The sequence below is a fragment of the Dermacentor silvarum genome, chromosome 3, assembly GCF_013339745.2.
Source record: "Dermacentor silvarum isolate Dsil-2018 chromosome 3, BIME_Dsil_1.4, whole genome shotgun sequence".
Classification (NCBI taxonomy): Eukaryota; Metazoa; Arthropoda; class Arachnida; order Ixodida; family Ixodidae; genus Dermacentor; species Dermacentor silvarum.
Window position 1 is genome coordinate 197,971,221 of NC_051156.1, and position 18,018 is coordinate 197,989,238.

The window sequence follows — 18,018 nt, forward strand, 5'->3', positions numbered from 1 at the left end:
TGCGCAAGCGCGTCGTCAGAGCAGGTAAAAAAAAAAAAATGATGCGCGTGTCGGTCCGACGAGACGTTTCCACACGTATGGAGCGATTCTGCTTGGCAAACGCGATCTGTGCAGCCCTCTGGCTGACGTATATACAAACGTGAAGAGTTTACCGTGTGGCCCAGCAGGGTCGGGAAACATCTGGGGCCGTACTTGCAAAGCAGTTTCGCGTACGCTAGAGCCGTTCGTAAGGACACGCGCCGACCAATGCTGACAGCGAACATATATGCAAAGCCGGTCGAGTGATGGTACATACGCCTTACGAACGAAGAACCCTAAGAGTCGAATTGAATTCCGGGGTATTAAGTTTCAATTAAAAACCACGGTCTGGTTATGAGGCTTTTGCGTTTCGTCCCCATCGAGATGTGGCCGCCGTGGCCGGGATTCGAACCCGCGACCTCGTGCTTAGCAACCCAACACCATACAACTATACATTCGTATTACATACGTATAGGTCTATGATTGGGCGTCCTGATTCTCAAGCAGCAAAAGTACATACACTATAATATAGACACCGATGCGTGGTGGTCCAACTCAAACTCGCATACGAAGGCAATAATGATTTCAATTGAATGTATAAAACATTAGCCGACGGTCCATATTGAACCGCAGAAACCTTTGCGCAGTCATCTATCTCACAGTGCGTTAGAGCCAAGGCACGTAAAGAACTGCGAAATGGGTCTCAGCAAACCGGCGCGTGACGTAAGCGAGTCTGTAAGCGAGAAAGAATGCGTTCGCGCCCTATAATCACAGATTGGTGCACGCAACTCGCTGTTGCTGCAGTTCCAAGCGCGCCGCGGTCATGCTACATTATACATTCATACTCATAAGCATGGCCTGTGGCCGACCCGTGATACCAACACTATCCTACCACTCAACTGACAAACCCATGCACAGTGTATACTGTTGCATGACCGTGCAACTGGAAGCCAGTCTCGACCTACTTGAGAGGAGGCTTGGCCACAGGGCACGCAAGAACGAGAGACTAGTGGCGAGGCCACAACCACAAATGCCTAAACGCGAGAAAATATACTGACACCGATGACGTCACTTTAACGTGGCGGCAGTCAGGTTCCGGCGCAAAATTTCAGAAAAAGAAAGAAAGAAAGATTTTCCCTTCTTGTGATCAACCTCTTACCGCACGATTAACGAAGACAGAAGTTTGAAGAGAAAATCTTATCAGCTTAAATTTCTCACTGCTTCACTTCAGGGTTCATTGAACTGCCGCTGTTGGCCCGTGCACGCGCACACTTGATACGTATAAACTTGGCAGTCAACTGGGGCCCGGACAGAACAAGAGCCGACAGTTTTTTTTTTCTTTTTCTTTTTTTTTAAGCGAATAGCTGTCTTTGTCTTTGTCTCTTTCGGCTGTTTTCGTGGTTGGTCGGTGATCGGTCGATGGTGGTCGACGGTCGGACTCGGCGAGGGCGAGAACGTTCGTTTTCTCGCTCTCTCTCGTTCGCTCGTTCGGGCTATTCGCTTACACTTACAATCACCGCGTCGATGGTTTCTGCACAATATGTTTCGCTATAGACCCGGGCGCTGTTAGCCAGCTGGCGCCGGCGTAAAAGCCCCCCCCCCCCCCCCTTTAAGAGAGCTTTGGCGCACAGCTCTAGCAACTGAAGAGACCTTCCTATATATATATATATAGACGTACACGCGTGACCACCGATACAAGCAAAGCGCTGCCGGACCTCTTTAGCGTCCTTTATTAATGGGAGCTGCGCGTTAGAAGAGTGCCGCCGCGTAGACATTTCCCCTGCGCGTCTGGCTGCAGCACGGGGCCCATCTGGCCGCACACGCAATCCACGACAGAGCTTTTACGTGCGGGCTATACGCACGGGCGTCTTCGTTCCCGCGTTTATTCTTATTACGTTTCGTTTATTTTACTTTTTTTCGACCAACCAGACGGCAACGCGTGAGGCTACATCGAAGCGCGGCGCGCCCACGGGCAGGCGCACTCCCGCGGGAAGGTCCCCGTCTGTGTTTGAGCAGCACTTACGCGCACGTCACGATAGGACACGAGCGTAAAAGGTCTGGCCGCGATGCGCGGACATAGCGTAAGGTATAGGTTCGGCGAGCCAGCGGGCGTTTCGTGGAACGTGTACCGCATTCACACAATGACCGCGTATATATACGTATAATGACGGCGCCGCGCATGTGGCTGTAGGAAAACGAAAAACATAAAAGGAAACAATGCGACGGGATAGGTCGGCATATATCTATAGGCGAGGAGCAGCGATCATTTGATGAGCGGTTAAAAAAAAAAAAGTCTCAGTTTCGCCCGAAAGGCGAAGCATCGATTGCGATTGCAAATTAGTGTATACAACTATAGAAAGTAAGGATAGTAGTTTTTATCGGCCGTGTAAACTTGTAAACATAGGCACACTAAATAAATTAACAAGCATGGTGTCACGCGCGTTTGACCGCCGAAACTCGCTGTCAAAACGCTGTAGGGAGTACGCGCGGCAGCAGCAGCGAGCGAATTGAGCTTCGTGCCGGCGCTAGCATCATAGCCGCGAAAACACAGGGATGGCGGACTCTGTCCCCGCGCAGATGACTTTCATGATACATCCGCGCGGGCGGCCAGTCGCGGCGCAGAACGCGCCTCCCCTCCCCCGGAGCCTTCCATTCCGGCGGGAGCGCGCGGCCGCAGTAAAGCGCGGCCCCTCCACCTCCCTCCGGAGCGTTGTGCGTGACAGGAAGACTGCACGCTTCCTTCCCTCTTCCCGCCCTTGTGTGCGCGCGAGCCGCGATTGCCGGCTCATCGTCGCATGCTTTCACTCGCGCGTACAGCGTACGGCGCGCGGTTTTATCGCCCGTGGAGTCTATACGGAACCTCACGGCGACGGCGACGGCAAAAATTCGCTTAGAGTGTCCATATAATTGCTCTCGCAATAAAATGAATACAGTCAGAAACTGCATGGTCATCTCCAAGCATGGAGCCTCCGTATTCGCTTGTCTCCAAAGTGCCGAATCAGGAGCGATCAATCAATTATTCAACGTTCGTTCGTTCGTCCTCCAGAGCAACATTTGCGAGATATATACCAATGCGGCGGTGGTGCACCCATGTTCGGTGCACGGCATATACGTCTCGACGTTGAGAAAATACGAAAAGAGCGACATCTCGCAGGAAGAGAAAACAACGGGCGGAGATTCCGGGCGCCTTTTAACGACTCGCAGTTCAGTGAGGAAAAGCCATTTCTGGCAACTTTTTTTTTTTCTCTCACGCCTGTACACAGGCGGCCCCGCAAACGACTTTTTTTGTTGTTGACAGGTTCCGCGCGTCGCGCGCGGCGCAGAGTAAAAGCAAGCGCGACTCGCTCGGGGACCCATTCCCGGTTCAACGGCCAGTCGAGAAGTAGTAGTAGTATAAACTTTATTTTGTCCGAGATGGAGTTTAGGGAGGAGGGGAGTGGGAGGGCCCTTCCTCTTCTTCCTCAGGCGGCGGCCAGGCCTTGTGCTTTGGCGGCGTCTTCGGCCATCTGGACGACCCGGAGTTGGAGATCCAGGTCTGAGCTGAGCAGTGCAGTCTCCCACTGCTCTAGGGTAGTGATGGGAAGGGGAGGCAATAAGCTAGTGGGTTTTTTGTACCTTATCAGGGGACATGCCCACATGATGTGATGAAGATCGGCTCTACCAGCGCATAATTTGCAATCTGCGGTATATAGCCCAGGATAGAGGTGACTGTACGTCACTGGGTTTGGGAAAGTGTGCGTCTGTAAAAGGCGCCAGGTAACCGATTGCTTTTTATCTAAATTTTTGTGAGCGGCAGGGTAATGCCTCCTGCCCTGGCGGTAGAATTGTAGAATTTCCTTGTAGGATACCATCCGGTCCCTGCCTGAACGGCGGAGGGATTCGAACTGCTCCTCGCAAGAGGTTGTCGTGCGGCCGCGGATTGCCAGTTCTCGCGCCGCACTGTGAGCAGCTTCGTTTCCCGGAAGACCGGAGTGCGCCGGTGCCCAAACCAGTTGCGTCCATCTGCGCCGGGTCTCGGGTACCCTAGCCAGAATTTTGAGGGCTTCAGGCGAAATGCGCCCTTTCGCGAAATTTCGTATAGCTGTCTTTGAGTCGCTGACTATGAATTTGGCTGCGGAGGAAGCGCACGCCAAGGCGATTGCGACCTCCTCCCCGACCTCCGGCGAGGTTGTAATAACTGAGCTTGCAGCGATGATTTGATTTTGCTGATCTAGTACAGCCGCTGTCATAACGTCTCGGTCACGATACTCGGCTGCGTCTACATAGGCCACGTCCTGAGAGTTTGCAAAGCGTTTTTGTAAGGATTTGGCTCTTTCCTGCCTGCGCTCTTGGTTATGCAGAGGGTGAGTGTTCTTAGGTAATGGTGGAACGTGTATGTGTTTTCTTAACTCTGTGGGAATGTCCCGCTTTGGTCCGAATTGGGTGTTGTATGTAATCCCGAGTGATTGGAGAATGTGTCGCCCCGTCGGAGAACGCGAGAGTCTCTCCAGTTGGGCAATTCGTTGGGCTTCCATGAGCTCGTCAAGAGTATTGTGTACTCCTAGAGCCTCAAACTTTTCGTTTGCGGTCGTAATTGGTAGGTGTAGAGCCTGCTTGTATGCTCGCCTGATCATGAGGTTAATTTTGGAGCGTTCATCATTCTTTAGTTGCAGGAATGGGCTAGCGTACACTATTCTGCTTATGACAAAAGCCTGTACCAATCTGAGTAAATTAGTTTCTTTCATGCCGTGGTGTCTGTTGGCGATGCGCGAAATGAGTCTTGTTGTTTGATGTACGTGCGAGTCTAGTGCCTTTATCACTTCGTTGTTGTGTCCATTTGCCTGTATTCTGAGTCCAAGGATCCTGATGCTCGGAACTATTGGGATGTCCTGGTCGTTAGCTTTGAGCATGATTTGAGGGGGTGTGGTGACAGTTTTCCTGCCTCTGCAAGTGGGTCTATACAGAAGTAACTCGGACTTTTGCGGGGAGCAGGAGAGTCCTTTAGGTGTTACGTATTCTGTGACGACTTCGATCGCGCTTTGCAAGGTTTCTTGGATTTCTCCGTCACTCCCTCCGGTTACCCAGAGTGTCACGTCGTCTGCATATAAGCTATGCTGTAGTTTAGGGATTTTAGCTAGCTTGCTTGGTAATTCTAGCATGGCCATGTTGAAGAGGTAGGGAGACAGGACCGAGCCCTGGGGTGTCCCTCGATTCCCGAGCGAAATGCTCTCCGAGGTTACCCCACCGACGGTGATTGTGGCTGTCCTGTCTGTAAGAAAGTCTTTTATATAATTGTATGCTCTGGAGCCAACTCCTAGTTTGTTTATCTGGGTTAGGATGGCTTCGTGATGAACATTGTCGAAGGCTTTGGTTAGATCAAGGCCAAGAATGGCCCGGGTATCAAGTTCTGAGCTCTGATCACCGTCTATTATTTGGTGCTTAATCTGAAGCATAATGTCCTGCGTGGAAAGCTTGGGTCTGAATCCAATCATCGTGTGAGGGTACAGGTCGTGCGCTTCCATGTGTTTGTTTAGGCGAGTAAGGATGATGTGTTCCAGAAGTTTCCCTAGGCAGGAGGTGAGCGAGATGGGTCTTAGGTTCTGTAGCTGCAACCTCTTGCCCGGCTTTGGTATCATCACAATTTTAGCTTCCTTCCACTGTTGAGGGATGTGGCCAGTCTCCCAACACTTATTCAGATACTTAGTTAGTGCTTCTATGGAGTCATCGTCCAGGTTCCGTATAGTTTTGTTTGTTACGCCGTCCGGACCCGGAGCGGAGTGCGTTCGTAGACCGTGTATGGCCTCACGGACTTCAGCTTCCGTGATTGGTTCGTCGATTATTGGGTTTGGTTCTCCCGTGTATGCGGGTAAGGGCATTTTGGAATGGTTTCCGATGTATAGATTCTTGAGTTCGTTAATTAAGTCTGTGTCTGATCCCGGGTAATTATGGATTATTTTGCTGAGATTATGCCCCTGCATAGTTTTACTGCTCTCGGGATCGAGTAGACATCTAAGTATGCGCCATGTTTTGGCCATGCCTATTTGCGCTTCCATTCCATCACATGCACTGTGCCAGTTTTGGCGGGTTAGCTGGTGAGCATATTCCTCAATTTGTTTGTTTAAGATCGATATGCGTTTGCGTAGGGATCTATTCAGTTTCTGTTGTTTTAGTCGTCTTTCCAAGCTAGCTTTTGCTTCCCACATGTGGAGGAGCTTGGCATCTGCCGCCTGGATATTAGCTTCTTCTGGTATGGTTATGGTCGCCTGCTTAACGGTTTGTTGTAAGTTGTCGACCCATGCCTTAATGTCTATAATCTCAGGAACGGCAGGTTCGTTTTTGTTTGTTTGTAGTTGCCTAAAATTGTCCCAGTCCGTGATGTGGATTCGTTTGCCGATAGGTTTGGCGGGTCCCGTTCGGATTTTGGTGGCCACTATGAAGTGGTCACTTCCCAAGTTTTCTTGCGTGTTGAACCATGTGGCGCCTGACACGTTTTTGGTGAAGGTTAGGTCTGGTGTAGTGTCCACGCAGACGCTATTTCCTGTGCGCGTGGGTTGTGTCGGATCTGTGAGCAGCGTGAGTTGCTCCTGCTGCGCGTCTAGCCACAATTGACGGCCTTTGCGGTTATCGGTGCGATAGCCCCATGCCGATGAGTGTGCATTGAAGTCGCCTAGTATGACAAGTGGTTGTTTGTTTGCAATGTGTGCTGCTTTCCGGAATAGATTGAGGAATCTGTGTTGCTGTTTAGGCTTGCTGTATACGTTGAGCACAAACAGGCTGCCAGTTCCTCGCTTTGCCGTAGGAATAATTTCCACTAGGACGTGTTCTACGCACACAATGCCGGTCTCGTGTATGAGTGCCGGTATGTTTCGTTTGATTAGCGTAGCGATTGGCGCTTTGCCTGTGCCCGATACATCGGAGCAGAAGGACGCATAGCCTGATAATTTGGCCTGACCCCCCGTCTCTTGGAGGGCAATTATGTCTGGAGCTTCGGAATCCTTAGTTTGTAAGAACTGCTGGAGATTCCCTCGCTTGCGGCGGAATCCCCGGCAGTTCCATTGCCATATGACGTACATAGCGCTTTTACCGCTATTCCAGGCCATCGTTGGTCGGGCGGTTGTAAGGCTTAGTTACTTTAATGGGCCCTACGCTAGGCCTTTGTTGGGCGTTTTCGAGGACCGCGATTCTGGCATTATAACTTTCGGCAAGGTTTGTTATCATGGTGTGGAATGTTTTATGCATTATCTCGAATTTGATATCAATGGCCCTGGTGATTTCCTCTATGATCGTCTCTTCCCTGATGTTACGCTTAGAGGTGCCAGAGTGGGCGGTTGTCCCTTGGGAAGGAGGGGATTGTTCTACCGCTCTGCGCTTCGCGGGTAGGCTCTCTGTATCGGAATCTGGCTGCGCGTATTGTGTGGTAGGTTCTGCAACTGCCGGAGGTGCATCTATCTCTATATGGACAGTTTCTGGTTCTGCGGGTACAACTTCTTTCGGCGGTGTCGCCTTCAGTTGGGCTACCTCGGCCTTGAGGGCCTTATTCTCTGTTAGTAGAATTTCGAGCATTTGTTTGATTTTAGTTAGCTCGCTGTCGTGAGAAGAGGGGAGCGTGGGGTTTTCTATCTTAGTGGGTTCGGACTGGGAGACTACATTTGCCCAGCTCACCTTGTTGTTATTGGTTGAAGTCTTGCTTTCTTGTTTAGCTTGGGGTCTATGTCCCGATGGGGATCTTGATCTGGATGCCTTGCGATCGGCAGCAGTGTCCCTCGATTTTGATCGGGATGGGCGTTGGGCTGCCGTTGTCTGCTTGTCTGCTTGACGTGGCAACGATGGGTCTCTGCCGCCGCCGCCGCTGTGGTTGTGCAAGGTTTGTTGTTGTTGTTGTCGCTGTTTTTCCCACTGGCGCTGTTTGATGAGGAAAGGCGTCTGAAAGCGTCTCTGGCAGCTCTTGTCTCCCGTGGGGTGATCTTTACCGCACAGCGCGCACTTAGGGTTGCAGCTGTGATTGTCCGCAGGGTTTTGGGCACCACAGTCTTTGCACTGTTTCTTGTCGGGGGTAGGGCACACGTCCGCGCGATGACCGATCCGGCCGCAGGCTCCGCACACTTCGACTTTTTTCTTGTGGAGGTAGCAGCGGTACTCGGCGCCTCTGTAATAGACGTAGAAGGGTACATTTGGGCCTTCAAAGATGATGATGGCTGAGTTGGTGTTGCCCATGCGACGGGCCTGCAGGATGGTGGGGTTCTTCTTGTAGATGAGACTTTTGGTGATGTCCTCCGCAGTGTCGTAGTCCGGAATGTTGTGGATTACGCCTTTGTAGGTGTCTGCCGGTGGGGCGGCGTAGGCTGTGGCTTCGTAGTGCGTGTCTCCAATTTGGAGTTCCCTGATGCGGTTGTATTTCTCAGCATTTGCCATTCGCGGAGTGCTGATTACTATGACATTTTTTTCCACGCAGGAGCGATATATGTCATCTTCCGCCTCTGCAATCGGTACTGCTGCGGCTCGCAATACTTCATCTCGAATTTGCGCATCACTTAGTTTTGAGACATTTAGCCCGTCGCGGGGCCGTACGATGATCTTTATATCTTCCCTTGGAAGTTGTGGCTGTCGCGGCGGCTTCGGTTTCTTGGTGGTACGCGCTGCGCTCTGGCACGCACCAGAACGCGCTTCGCCAGTGCCAGTTGTTTTGCTTGTTTCATCAGCCATTATGCTGAACTGCTCTATAGCTCTACGACTCCTATTGCGGTGGCTGGTGAGCCAGCCCGCTTCTTTAGTTACTTCTTCAGGTGCAATAGCTTCTCCCTCTACTTCAACGACGTCCATGCCTTGAAAAGAGCTTACCCGGTGGGTCGGTGGGGTGGTTGACCCGCCCTCGGTGCGGCCTTGGGGCTCCGCGTCGTCCGGCATCGTGCAGCTGCGGCGCGGCGAGGCGATGATGCCGTAGTCTTGGTTAGGGCTGGCTGTCGTTCGGTGTGCCCGAACGGGTTTTGGGCCGTAATGGCCCTCCCGGTGGGCCGATGATGATGAAACTGGTGTCCAGCGAGAGCCTGTAGCTTCAGGGACCTGACACCGTAGGAATTTTGGTCGGAACGTAGTTTGCACGCCACCAAAATTGGTTGTTCACGGAGCTCATGCGAGGTACGTTCGCTCCGGTTCGCCCCCTGGAGTCGAGAAACGAAAATAAATCTTAAAGAAAAAGAAAACAAGCGTGGACGGCTTAGACCTCCGCGAGCAATGGACAACCGTTAGCTACCAGGAAAACGCGGTCCGAGGCGTCACAGACGAGGACGTAAAGCCTCCGCCATACTTAACCCAAACAAACATTATCAAAGGAGCACATATATATATATATAGAGAACGGTATAAGTGGAGCCCTATCAGCAAGTTACCTTTTCTGCAAATCGAAAAAAAAAAGGATACTTTTACCGTGAGAATTAAGTGACTTGATATATAAGCAAAAAAAAAAAAAAAAACGAAAAATGAATTGCAGCGCCGCCTATAGGAAGTTCCGGCCCCAGCCCGCTGTGACATCGTAAATCTGGCCGACGTCTGCCCATGCGTAGCATTTTCTTGTTTGTTTATTTGTTTGTTTGTTTTCCATATCGGTGATATGGACAACATTCTAAGTAAGCCATATTAAACTTTGCAAGCTTCACGAACATTTATTGAGTCACATGGTGGCCGAATACGAACCAAAAGAAAAAAAGATACTTTGAAATACGTGACGCGACACTTACGTGTGCCGGCGCTGAGATTTGGGCACAAAATTCAATAAGTGGAACTTTGACATTAATTGTTTCTTCTAATATATTCAACATATCCCCTCGATACTAACGATAATCGAATTTCGAAAGAATATTTCATCAGTCTAAACTAATTTGTCCATAAATAAGTGCATTTCCGCGTCTCCTACGGAGGGTGCCGGCTATTTCTATACATGCATCGGGTGCCTTAAGTGCGTAAGCTTAATGCATCGTCCTCCCAGGGGGATTTATTATTTGCAACCGCATTTGTCTGACTTAAGACGCTGTAGAAATCTTGTCTTCACTGCTTCCGTTAAGTCTGACGGCGGCTGTGCACAGTTTCGAACGCGTAGGGTGTAATTAATGCAATCACGTGCATCTGAAAGGAAACGCTAAATCAAGTCTTACAGGCTCGTAAAATATTCTTTCGAAACTCTTATCATTCATTTGGGGGGGGGGGGGGGGGGAAGAGATTAGCAGTGGATAAAATAAGGTTAAACATTCTCGAATTTCGCGAAGAGAAGCCTCGACGTCGGTAGGTGGGTGTGACGTCACAGCAACAAGGCGAGGGCGAAATAAATAAAGACACTTCGGACGACGTACTAAAGGTCTATAGTTATAAGGCTATATATCCGGGCTCGACTGTATATGCGAGTGACGTGTAATTCTACCGCCCTTGTATTGTGCATGCTCGGCATCGTTGAGAGTTCGCGCGTCCTGGACAATAAGCGATTTCTGCAAGACCCAGGCAATAACGTGTACGCGGCGCAATGCCTTTCGCGTAGAATGACTTCTGGAGAATTTTAGCAACAGGAGCATGCGCCTAGCGCAGATGGTCGACTTCAATTCCGCCTTTACAACAACCCCCTATACGATCAATTTAACTAAAAAAGTGAGTAAGAAAAATTCAGGCACTTAACAATCAGTTGGATGTCCTCGCGCAAATTCAGACGTTCGCCGAGCTGCAATGTGGCTCGGCCAGCTCTGATTATCGTTTTAGTCCGCCGAAGGCCCGCAGCGTTTAACTTTTGATAGGCTAAGTGTTATACCTCTAATTTCTGATTTATACGCGGCAAACGCAACGTAAAGCACGTACTTTCCAAACGATGGAGTGAGTTTTCAACTCTGTACAGCTCGGAGAAAAAAATTACTAATTAATAATTATGTACTACACAAATATGTAGCTGAAATAACACTTGTTTGCTTTCTTGGGGGCGCCGGTGCACGCATGTATTTTCCGTACGCGCGCAAAGGCAATAATGCCAATAATGCCGAAATGCCACACGCCTGCCATTTCCCGAGCCAAAATTAAGACAAGTGCATAATTTATAATGTATCGCACATCTCGTGGCTAATATCGTCGACTAATATGCACCGGGTCGAACGGAAGTCGCTGGTGCTATAGCGGCGAGCTGTAAATGCCGCCACGCAATATCGGTCGCGCTCTCCCCCAAAAAAAGTGCTGGCTCATCGCAGCCCACTCCGCGCCACGAACGATTCCAAGAAAAACGTCTCGCGACGCCCTACAGACTGCATAGAAATACTGAATGTCAAGGGGTAATCGTGGGCATTACAGATGCAACTTCAGACTCCTTGCGAATTACGCCCTATATGGCCTTCAAGACGAGTGTCAAGCAAGACTATTATACTGTGCCTTTCTTCCTTCCTTTTTTTTTTTCCCCCGCCTCTCTCTTTCGTGAACATGCTTAAATGCTACGTTATTTTGCCACCTCTATATACTACTGATGACGACCCTCCAATTGCCCACGCGTCCCACTGCACGTCCCCTGTGCATACGTCACCGTCACGTCGCGAAAACGCAAATGTCGACTGACGTTAAGTTTTCTTTTATGCACGCTGCATGCTTTCTGTTTAACGCCAAGTGAACACGTGTATATACGGGCGTTCGTAGAGATCAGACGCAGGAAATGAAGCAACGAAGCTACACTGACTGAGCTGCTCTCCTCGACGACATATCACATGCATTGACGCTGCACTTGACGTCATCGTGCACACGCTGTCGTCCTTGTCAATACTGAATTCCTATAGCGAAAAGGTTAGTTCACACGACCTCTGGAACCGACGCGTAATTCAACGATTGCGCACGCGCGACGATGCCACCGTGATTTTCACGCGAACAAAGGATGGATGTTGATAGGGCGTCTGTAGTCCTCACTGAGCAGTTCAGAGTCTTGCGAATAGATTGTGGCATCCGTGTCAGCTCTAAATGAGTCACAGCGCTGTATTCCGATATACGTGGCCTAAGTCCGTAAGTCCGGACAGGGCCCACAGAGAGTCGATGAATTGCTCAGATAAACTTGTACCAACCGTCCATAGACGTAAGAGGCATGTGCCTATATACGGACCATTTTTTATAGACTCCCTGGCAATGGACTCCTAGCCGCTCTTCTACTGCCGCAATCAACGCTGTACTGTCAAGTCGAGCTGGCGCGCCTATAGCAACGTCGTACAGTCAGTCATCTCCGCAAAAGTATTTTAACCCTCCTTGGGTCACATCGCGAAACATGAGCGTATTTTCGGACGATCGCTTTTGGTGACATCACTTTCAATGCACGCTTATTGGCTAGTTGAGCAAAACCGGATGAGCATGATGAGCGGTCACCAGCGACATGCATTGAACCCTCCAACAGAAAAGAAAGAGATAAAGAAAAGAAGAAAGAAAGAAAGAAAGAAAGAAAGAAAGAAAGAAAGAAAGAAAGAAAGAAAGAAAGAAAGAAAGAAAGAGGAAAACCAGCGTGGGAAACGTAGCACACCGGCAGCTCCGTTATCTGCCGACGGTGCCTTTAGCTCCACGGCTGAGGCCCACGCGAGACAAACGGCAAAGGCACTTCCAGCTGCACCAGCTCACAAGGAGCCCGTTATGCCCGATGCACACAGGCACGGCTAGACTCGCGACGACCGTCTTTCAAGAGAGGCAAGAAGCGCGGCCCAGGTGCCGCAGTTCTGTATCTCTCCTTTGCTCAGCTGCTGAGCAGCGAAAGAAAGAAATGTTCAGCATCAAAGTGAAAAGAACAAAACAAAAGGCATAAGAAGGAGACCGTGCGTATAATACTACGGCGGCCCGCCGCGTGGTGTGTGTGCCGTATGGCGCGACCACGTCGGTCGTCACGTGCGAAAAAAGCCGGCGGAGACCGGTTCCCAGGGAGGGGGGGAGGGGGGGGGGGGGAGCACCCGAATCGCGTAGCCCACAAGCACCACAACCGGACGAGAGGGGTGAGAGAGAGTTATACCGTTCATGCATGTGGCATCGCGACGGCAAAGCGGAGCATACGGAAACGCCCCTGCCGTCCCGTTCTGTAAGGTCCCTCGTTCCATCCGTCTCCTCCGCGCTTCCTTTCCATAACCGGAGGGAAAACAAAACCTGCCTCGTCCTTCTCTACGGCTGCCAACCCTTTTCTCTCTCTCTCTCTCTGGGCTCTTTTTGCGACGCACGAACAGTCAGTCATAATCCTCTCCGTCTTCCTCGCTATGACCTCCTTCCTCGTCGCTAACTAACCCTTCTCTCTCCATCTCTCTTCAGGCTCTTCCTCTGAAGCCGGAACATTCCCCCACATTCCTCTCTCTCTCCCTTCGAATTTCGAACCCTTTCCCTCGTCTCTCCTTCCCGGCCGCTAGCTCAATCTATATATTCTGCCGTTGACACTCTCTCCTATCACTCCTATCTGTTCCTCCTTTCCGGTGCTATTTGTGTCGTAAGACCGGTATGTGTGAAACGTTGAGTGTGGCGTGCTTGCGGCTTGCATCGCTTATCCGCACGCCGCCGCACCGTTGATAAGAGAGAAGCAGCGCGCAATGTCGCGCCCCCCCCCCCCTTTTTTTTTTTTTCTTTTTCATATGCAGCTCTCTCTTCTACAGGCACGACGGGAATGGGCGGCGCACATTTTATGGTGCGCTAGTCTACCTTAAACAAAAAGAAAGACAGACAGACAAAAGAAAACAAGAAATAAAAAGTCGTTCTGCCGCGCCGTCGGTATCTATTCTTATACAACGTAGACTTTCCTAAAACAATTTATTCCATATATATTCCACGTACTCATGGTCTTACACCTTTAGTCAATTATTGCCGTAGGGCGTATGATCTAGAGGCTATGCAGATGTAAAATTCGGGAATTGCGGGTGGGGGGGAGGCATTACCGAATACGTTATATAAGATACAGCAACGATTATCCTACCCGGCGTACGACTCTCTCCTACGCTGACTACATGTATACCTGCTGGCGAAAAAGCACACTTCGATCACTGCTGACACAGAGAGACCCAGTCGCGACTTCGCGAACTTAAGCTATACCCGGAAAGCAGAAGGAACGCTCTGAATTCACGCATGCGTTGTACAGGAAGCATTTCGAGCTCGTAAACAACAACACGTACCATGCACTATCGCTAAAGCGACCCAGGTGCATGGACAGAAAAGAGTCCACCTGGCACTCTCCCTGCTAAGGAAATTTTCGACTGGCGGTGCCCAGTTACACGCAGCGTCAGCTGGCATTTCCTTTGCTCTTTTTTTTTTTTTTTTTCTGAATGCGATAAAAGCAGCAGGACCTACTGGAAGATGCCGCGCCACCTGCCAGAACCGGTTAATTGGCGACAGGGCGTTAGCGGTATATGCAACGGTATACATATAAAGGCAACTAAACTATCTGTGTCACATAGCGGTATGGACGAGTTCCAGACGCGTGGGTTAAAACAAACCGCCTACGCGTCTGGCCTTCATTTTGTAATCAATCCATGCACTTCTCGAAGCCGCAAACGCCGTGAGACGCGAGGAAATGAGAAACGAAGCAAGGCGCATATAGTCGAGACACTGCTAAGCACAAAACAAGATTTTGTTTTTTCTCTCTCGTGTCGCACCTTTAATCGTCAGTTTCCGGCACAGCGCGTACGGCGCCGATACCTTCACGTGTGCCCTCGATACGACGTGCCGCCCTCAAGCTGCCGATAACGATGACAATGACGACGACGCCGACACGTCTCAAAACGCGGAGGATCCGGGATCGAATCCTCCTGGAGGGGGTATACAAATGCTCATAGGTCGTCGACATGCTCACTGATGAGTACACTGACTCATACACACTCGACACTTAGTTCCGGGGAGCACCTGTGTAAGCACCTGTGTGGAGCACTGCACTGGCTTGGCGGTAAAGTGTGTCACTGATCCTACAGGATAGCGACAGCAAATGCTCTCACTGTACTTGGTACAGTGAGAAACGTGCTGTAACGAAACTTTGTAAACATCTATATAGCGTGCGTGCGTGCGTGCGTGCGTGTGTGTGTGTGTGCGTGTGTGTGTGTGTGTGTGTGTGTGTGTGTGTGTGTGTGTGTGTGTGTGTGTGTGTGTGTGTGTGTGTGTGTGTGTGTGTGTGTGCGTGCGTGCGTGCGTGCGTGCGTGCGTGCGTGCGTGCGTGCGTGCGTGCGTGCGCGCTGCGCGCTGTTAAGTGCTTATCACTGTGTATAACACAGTCAACACCCAGCCCCTGGAGGAGTATACATGTCAGGCGAACAGCTAGGCTCAGTATATCATTAAAGCTGGAGGTCTGCAATGTAACGGAAGCAAAGGCCCGAGCATGCTGTACACCAGCGACATTCAGCTCAGCAGCAGACCACCAGCAGTATAGAGTACTATATATACAGACATTTTATAGCGCAGTTTTTCTTTGCCTGGGTATACGTGCTGGATGCTGCCTTGCCGAGAACGACAAGTGGGGTCACTGAGCGTTCGGGCACATGTAGCCATGCGTGGCTACATGTGCCCGAATAGACCAACTGGCTGCTGGCTGGTCTATAGCAGACAACTTGGGTAAACTGGGCAGGTGCCGCTGAGTATGTGTGTCGTGTACTCTAGGTCAATCCTCCACAACGAGCGTGCCACTGCGATACAAGCGGTATGAAAAGCGTTAAATGTATTTGGATACACATCTCATCGACATTCTTCCCTCGACAAGCATCACACATCGCCTTCGCCATCGTAACGCAGACAGCTAAAGGCGTCGAGCCTGCATATCCTCGTTTCTCCGTTATATATATATATATATATATATATATATATATATATACTACCTCGCTAACTCAAACAAGCTTCGCGTCAGTTAGATTCCAACGTTAATTACATTGGGTCTGCGTGTTTACTATTGTTCGTCATTCTCTGTAGCGTTTCTGTATTCATTAGTGTTTTCTGCTGCAGTAGAACTCGGCCGGTGGCATCGTTCTCACACGCGGCAGAGACGAGAGAGCTGCACGCACGAGAATCCTCAGGCGTCCCGCGACGGCTGCACGCCGTGTCACGTATTAAGCGCATTGAATGCAATTTCGACGACCTCGTTTGCTGCCACGCAATTTCAATGGCCTCGCGGGCTCGTCATCTCTCTCTCTCTCGTCCTTAGCCGCAAATCGGGCACGCGGGGGCCTTCTCCTGTCGCGGAGACGTTTGAATCGATTGAATCAACTTTTCTCCGGCCATTCAAGCATTACGTTGACGACGCAGGGACAAACCGGCGGGAAAACTGTGAGTAGTTAGTATGTACTCGTAGCAGTAGCCTGTAAAATACTTCACACGCCTCTTAAGGGCACAAGGCCATACAAAACGCCCTTGACACGCATTCGATGTTTGTTTGTTATTTTGGAAATAGGAGGCAACTCCGACGAAAGCTTTAAAAACACTTTCACCAATTAAGCCAACGCCAGAGACCTGAAAACGGGAAGCTGACTCTCAGGACGAAGCAAAGTGCAAAAAAAAGGAAAAAAAAAAAAAACACGAGCTCCACTCACACCTGGGGGCCCTGCCGTATCCGGTGGCGTTCATGGCTGCAGCTAAACCCACGTGACGCTATGCTTTTTTCCGCTCGAACAGTGACAGGCGCACGTGTATATGCATACGCACACTTTACCAGTACACACAAAAGCACGCTCCAATTCCTCGGTGCTCGATCTCCACTCTATCAGCTATACACGCCACTGTCGCCACCCACACGCCCAGATGGCGGTGATCCGGTAGCTACAAAACTCGCTCGCTCGCAGCGATTTCAACTCATTTTTTTTTCTTCTCATATATATACACGCGCCTCTATATCTACCCGCGCGGCTCAAGGAGAGACGCAACCGAAAAAAAACACATACGCAGATATAAGAACGGCAGACTAGAAATGCGTAGAGCGAAACGCGAACAAAACGTCCAATCGTCGAGGCGGTCACGGACGCACGAAAATCGGTGCCCGCACCAACACTTGGCCCTGCAACCACGACGACCCCCCCCCCTCCCCTCTCCCACACACCGGCACGCACGCACTTACACTCGGAAGTCGAACACACACACACACACACACACACACACACACACACACACACACACACACACACACACACACACACACACACACACCACACACACACACACACACACACACACACACACACACACACACACACACACACACACACACACACACACACACACACACACACACACACACACACACACACACACTTAAGACTCGGAAGCCGAACTCACACAAACACACACGCCACGTCGCCATCGATTAAGGCGCGGGATCGCGGGGGGGAGGAGACGTGTAGGAGGAGGAGTGAGACCAACAGGGACCTAGAAGTTGGGAAACCGACCAAACGGGTCAGCAAGCAGACAGGAATTCCTGCTTTCCCGGCAACGCCGTCATACCGCTATAAGATTGCGCCGTATACGCATGCCGCGCACACACACAGACACGCTCGAGTCAGAGGGACACATGCCGCAGTCCAGAAGGCGGAGAGAAACCGCCTTGCGTGGTTCTAGAACGCGAACTTTCTTCCTTCCTCGCTTTCTTTCTTTCCTTATTTCTCTCCGACAAGTCGTCGAACGGCATACTAAAAGGGAGCGGAATTGAACGGCACGGACCCCCCCCCCCACTTAGCCAATTAGCTCGAGTGCTGGCAAAGTGCGCCTTACAGAACGTATTGTCCGTCACGCAGACGCCAATGTGGTGCGCTTGCTTTTCCGTTCAAGCGTGTTTGTCTTTCTTCGTACGCTTGTAAACGCGTGTGGGTGCGTACAGAAGCCTCGCCTGTGCTGTACCGTAAAAGCAACTCGCTACTTCTATCAGCATGAAGTCAAACGCTCATAAAAACATGCGAGACGCACAACTCAGCTCGATTCCCCCCCCCCCCCCCCAAAGCTTCTCCGCGCACACGACCTTTCTTTCTTTCTTTCTTTCTTTCTTTCTTTCTTTCTTTCTTTCTTTCTTTCTTTCCTTCCTTTCCTTTCTTTTTAAAGGAG

The 18,018-nt window shown here is 50.5% G+C and overlaps 2 protein-coding genes across 5 annotated transcripts in view; both read right to left on the minus strand.

The window, feature by feature from the left end:
* Positions 1-18,018, minus strand: part of LOC119446432 (mediator of RNA polymerase II transcription subunit 15) — a 127,838-nt gene that overhangs the window by 46,899 nt on the left and 62,921 nt on the right. The gene's annotated exons all lie outside the window — the stretch shown is intronic.
* On the minus strand, positions 3,404-9,146 carry LOC125944125 (uncharacterized). The gene has a single exon (XM_049664139.1). The coding sequence runs from the start codon at positions 8,899-8,901 to the stop codon at positions 7,084-7,086; it is 1,818 nt and encodes a 605-aa protein (XP_049520096.1). The 5' UTR covers positions 8,902-9,146; the 3' UTR covers positions 3,404-7,083.

Coding starts and splice junctions, on each gene's coding strand:
- LOC125944125 (XM_049664139.1), bottom strand. CDS start 8,901: ATGCCGGACGACGCGGAGCCCCAAGGCCGCACCGAGGGCGGGTCAACC.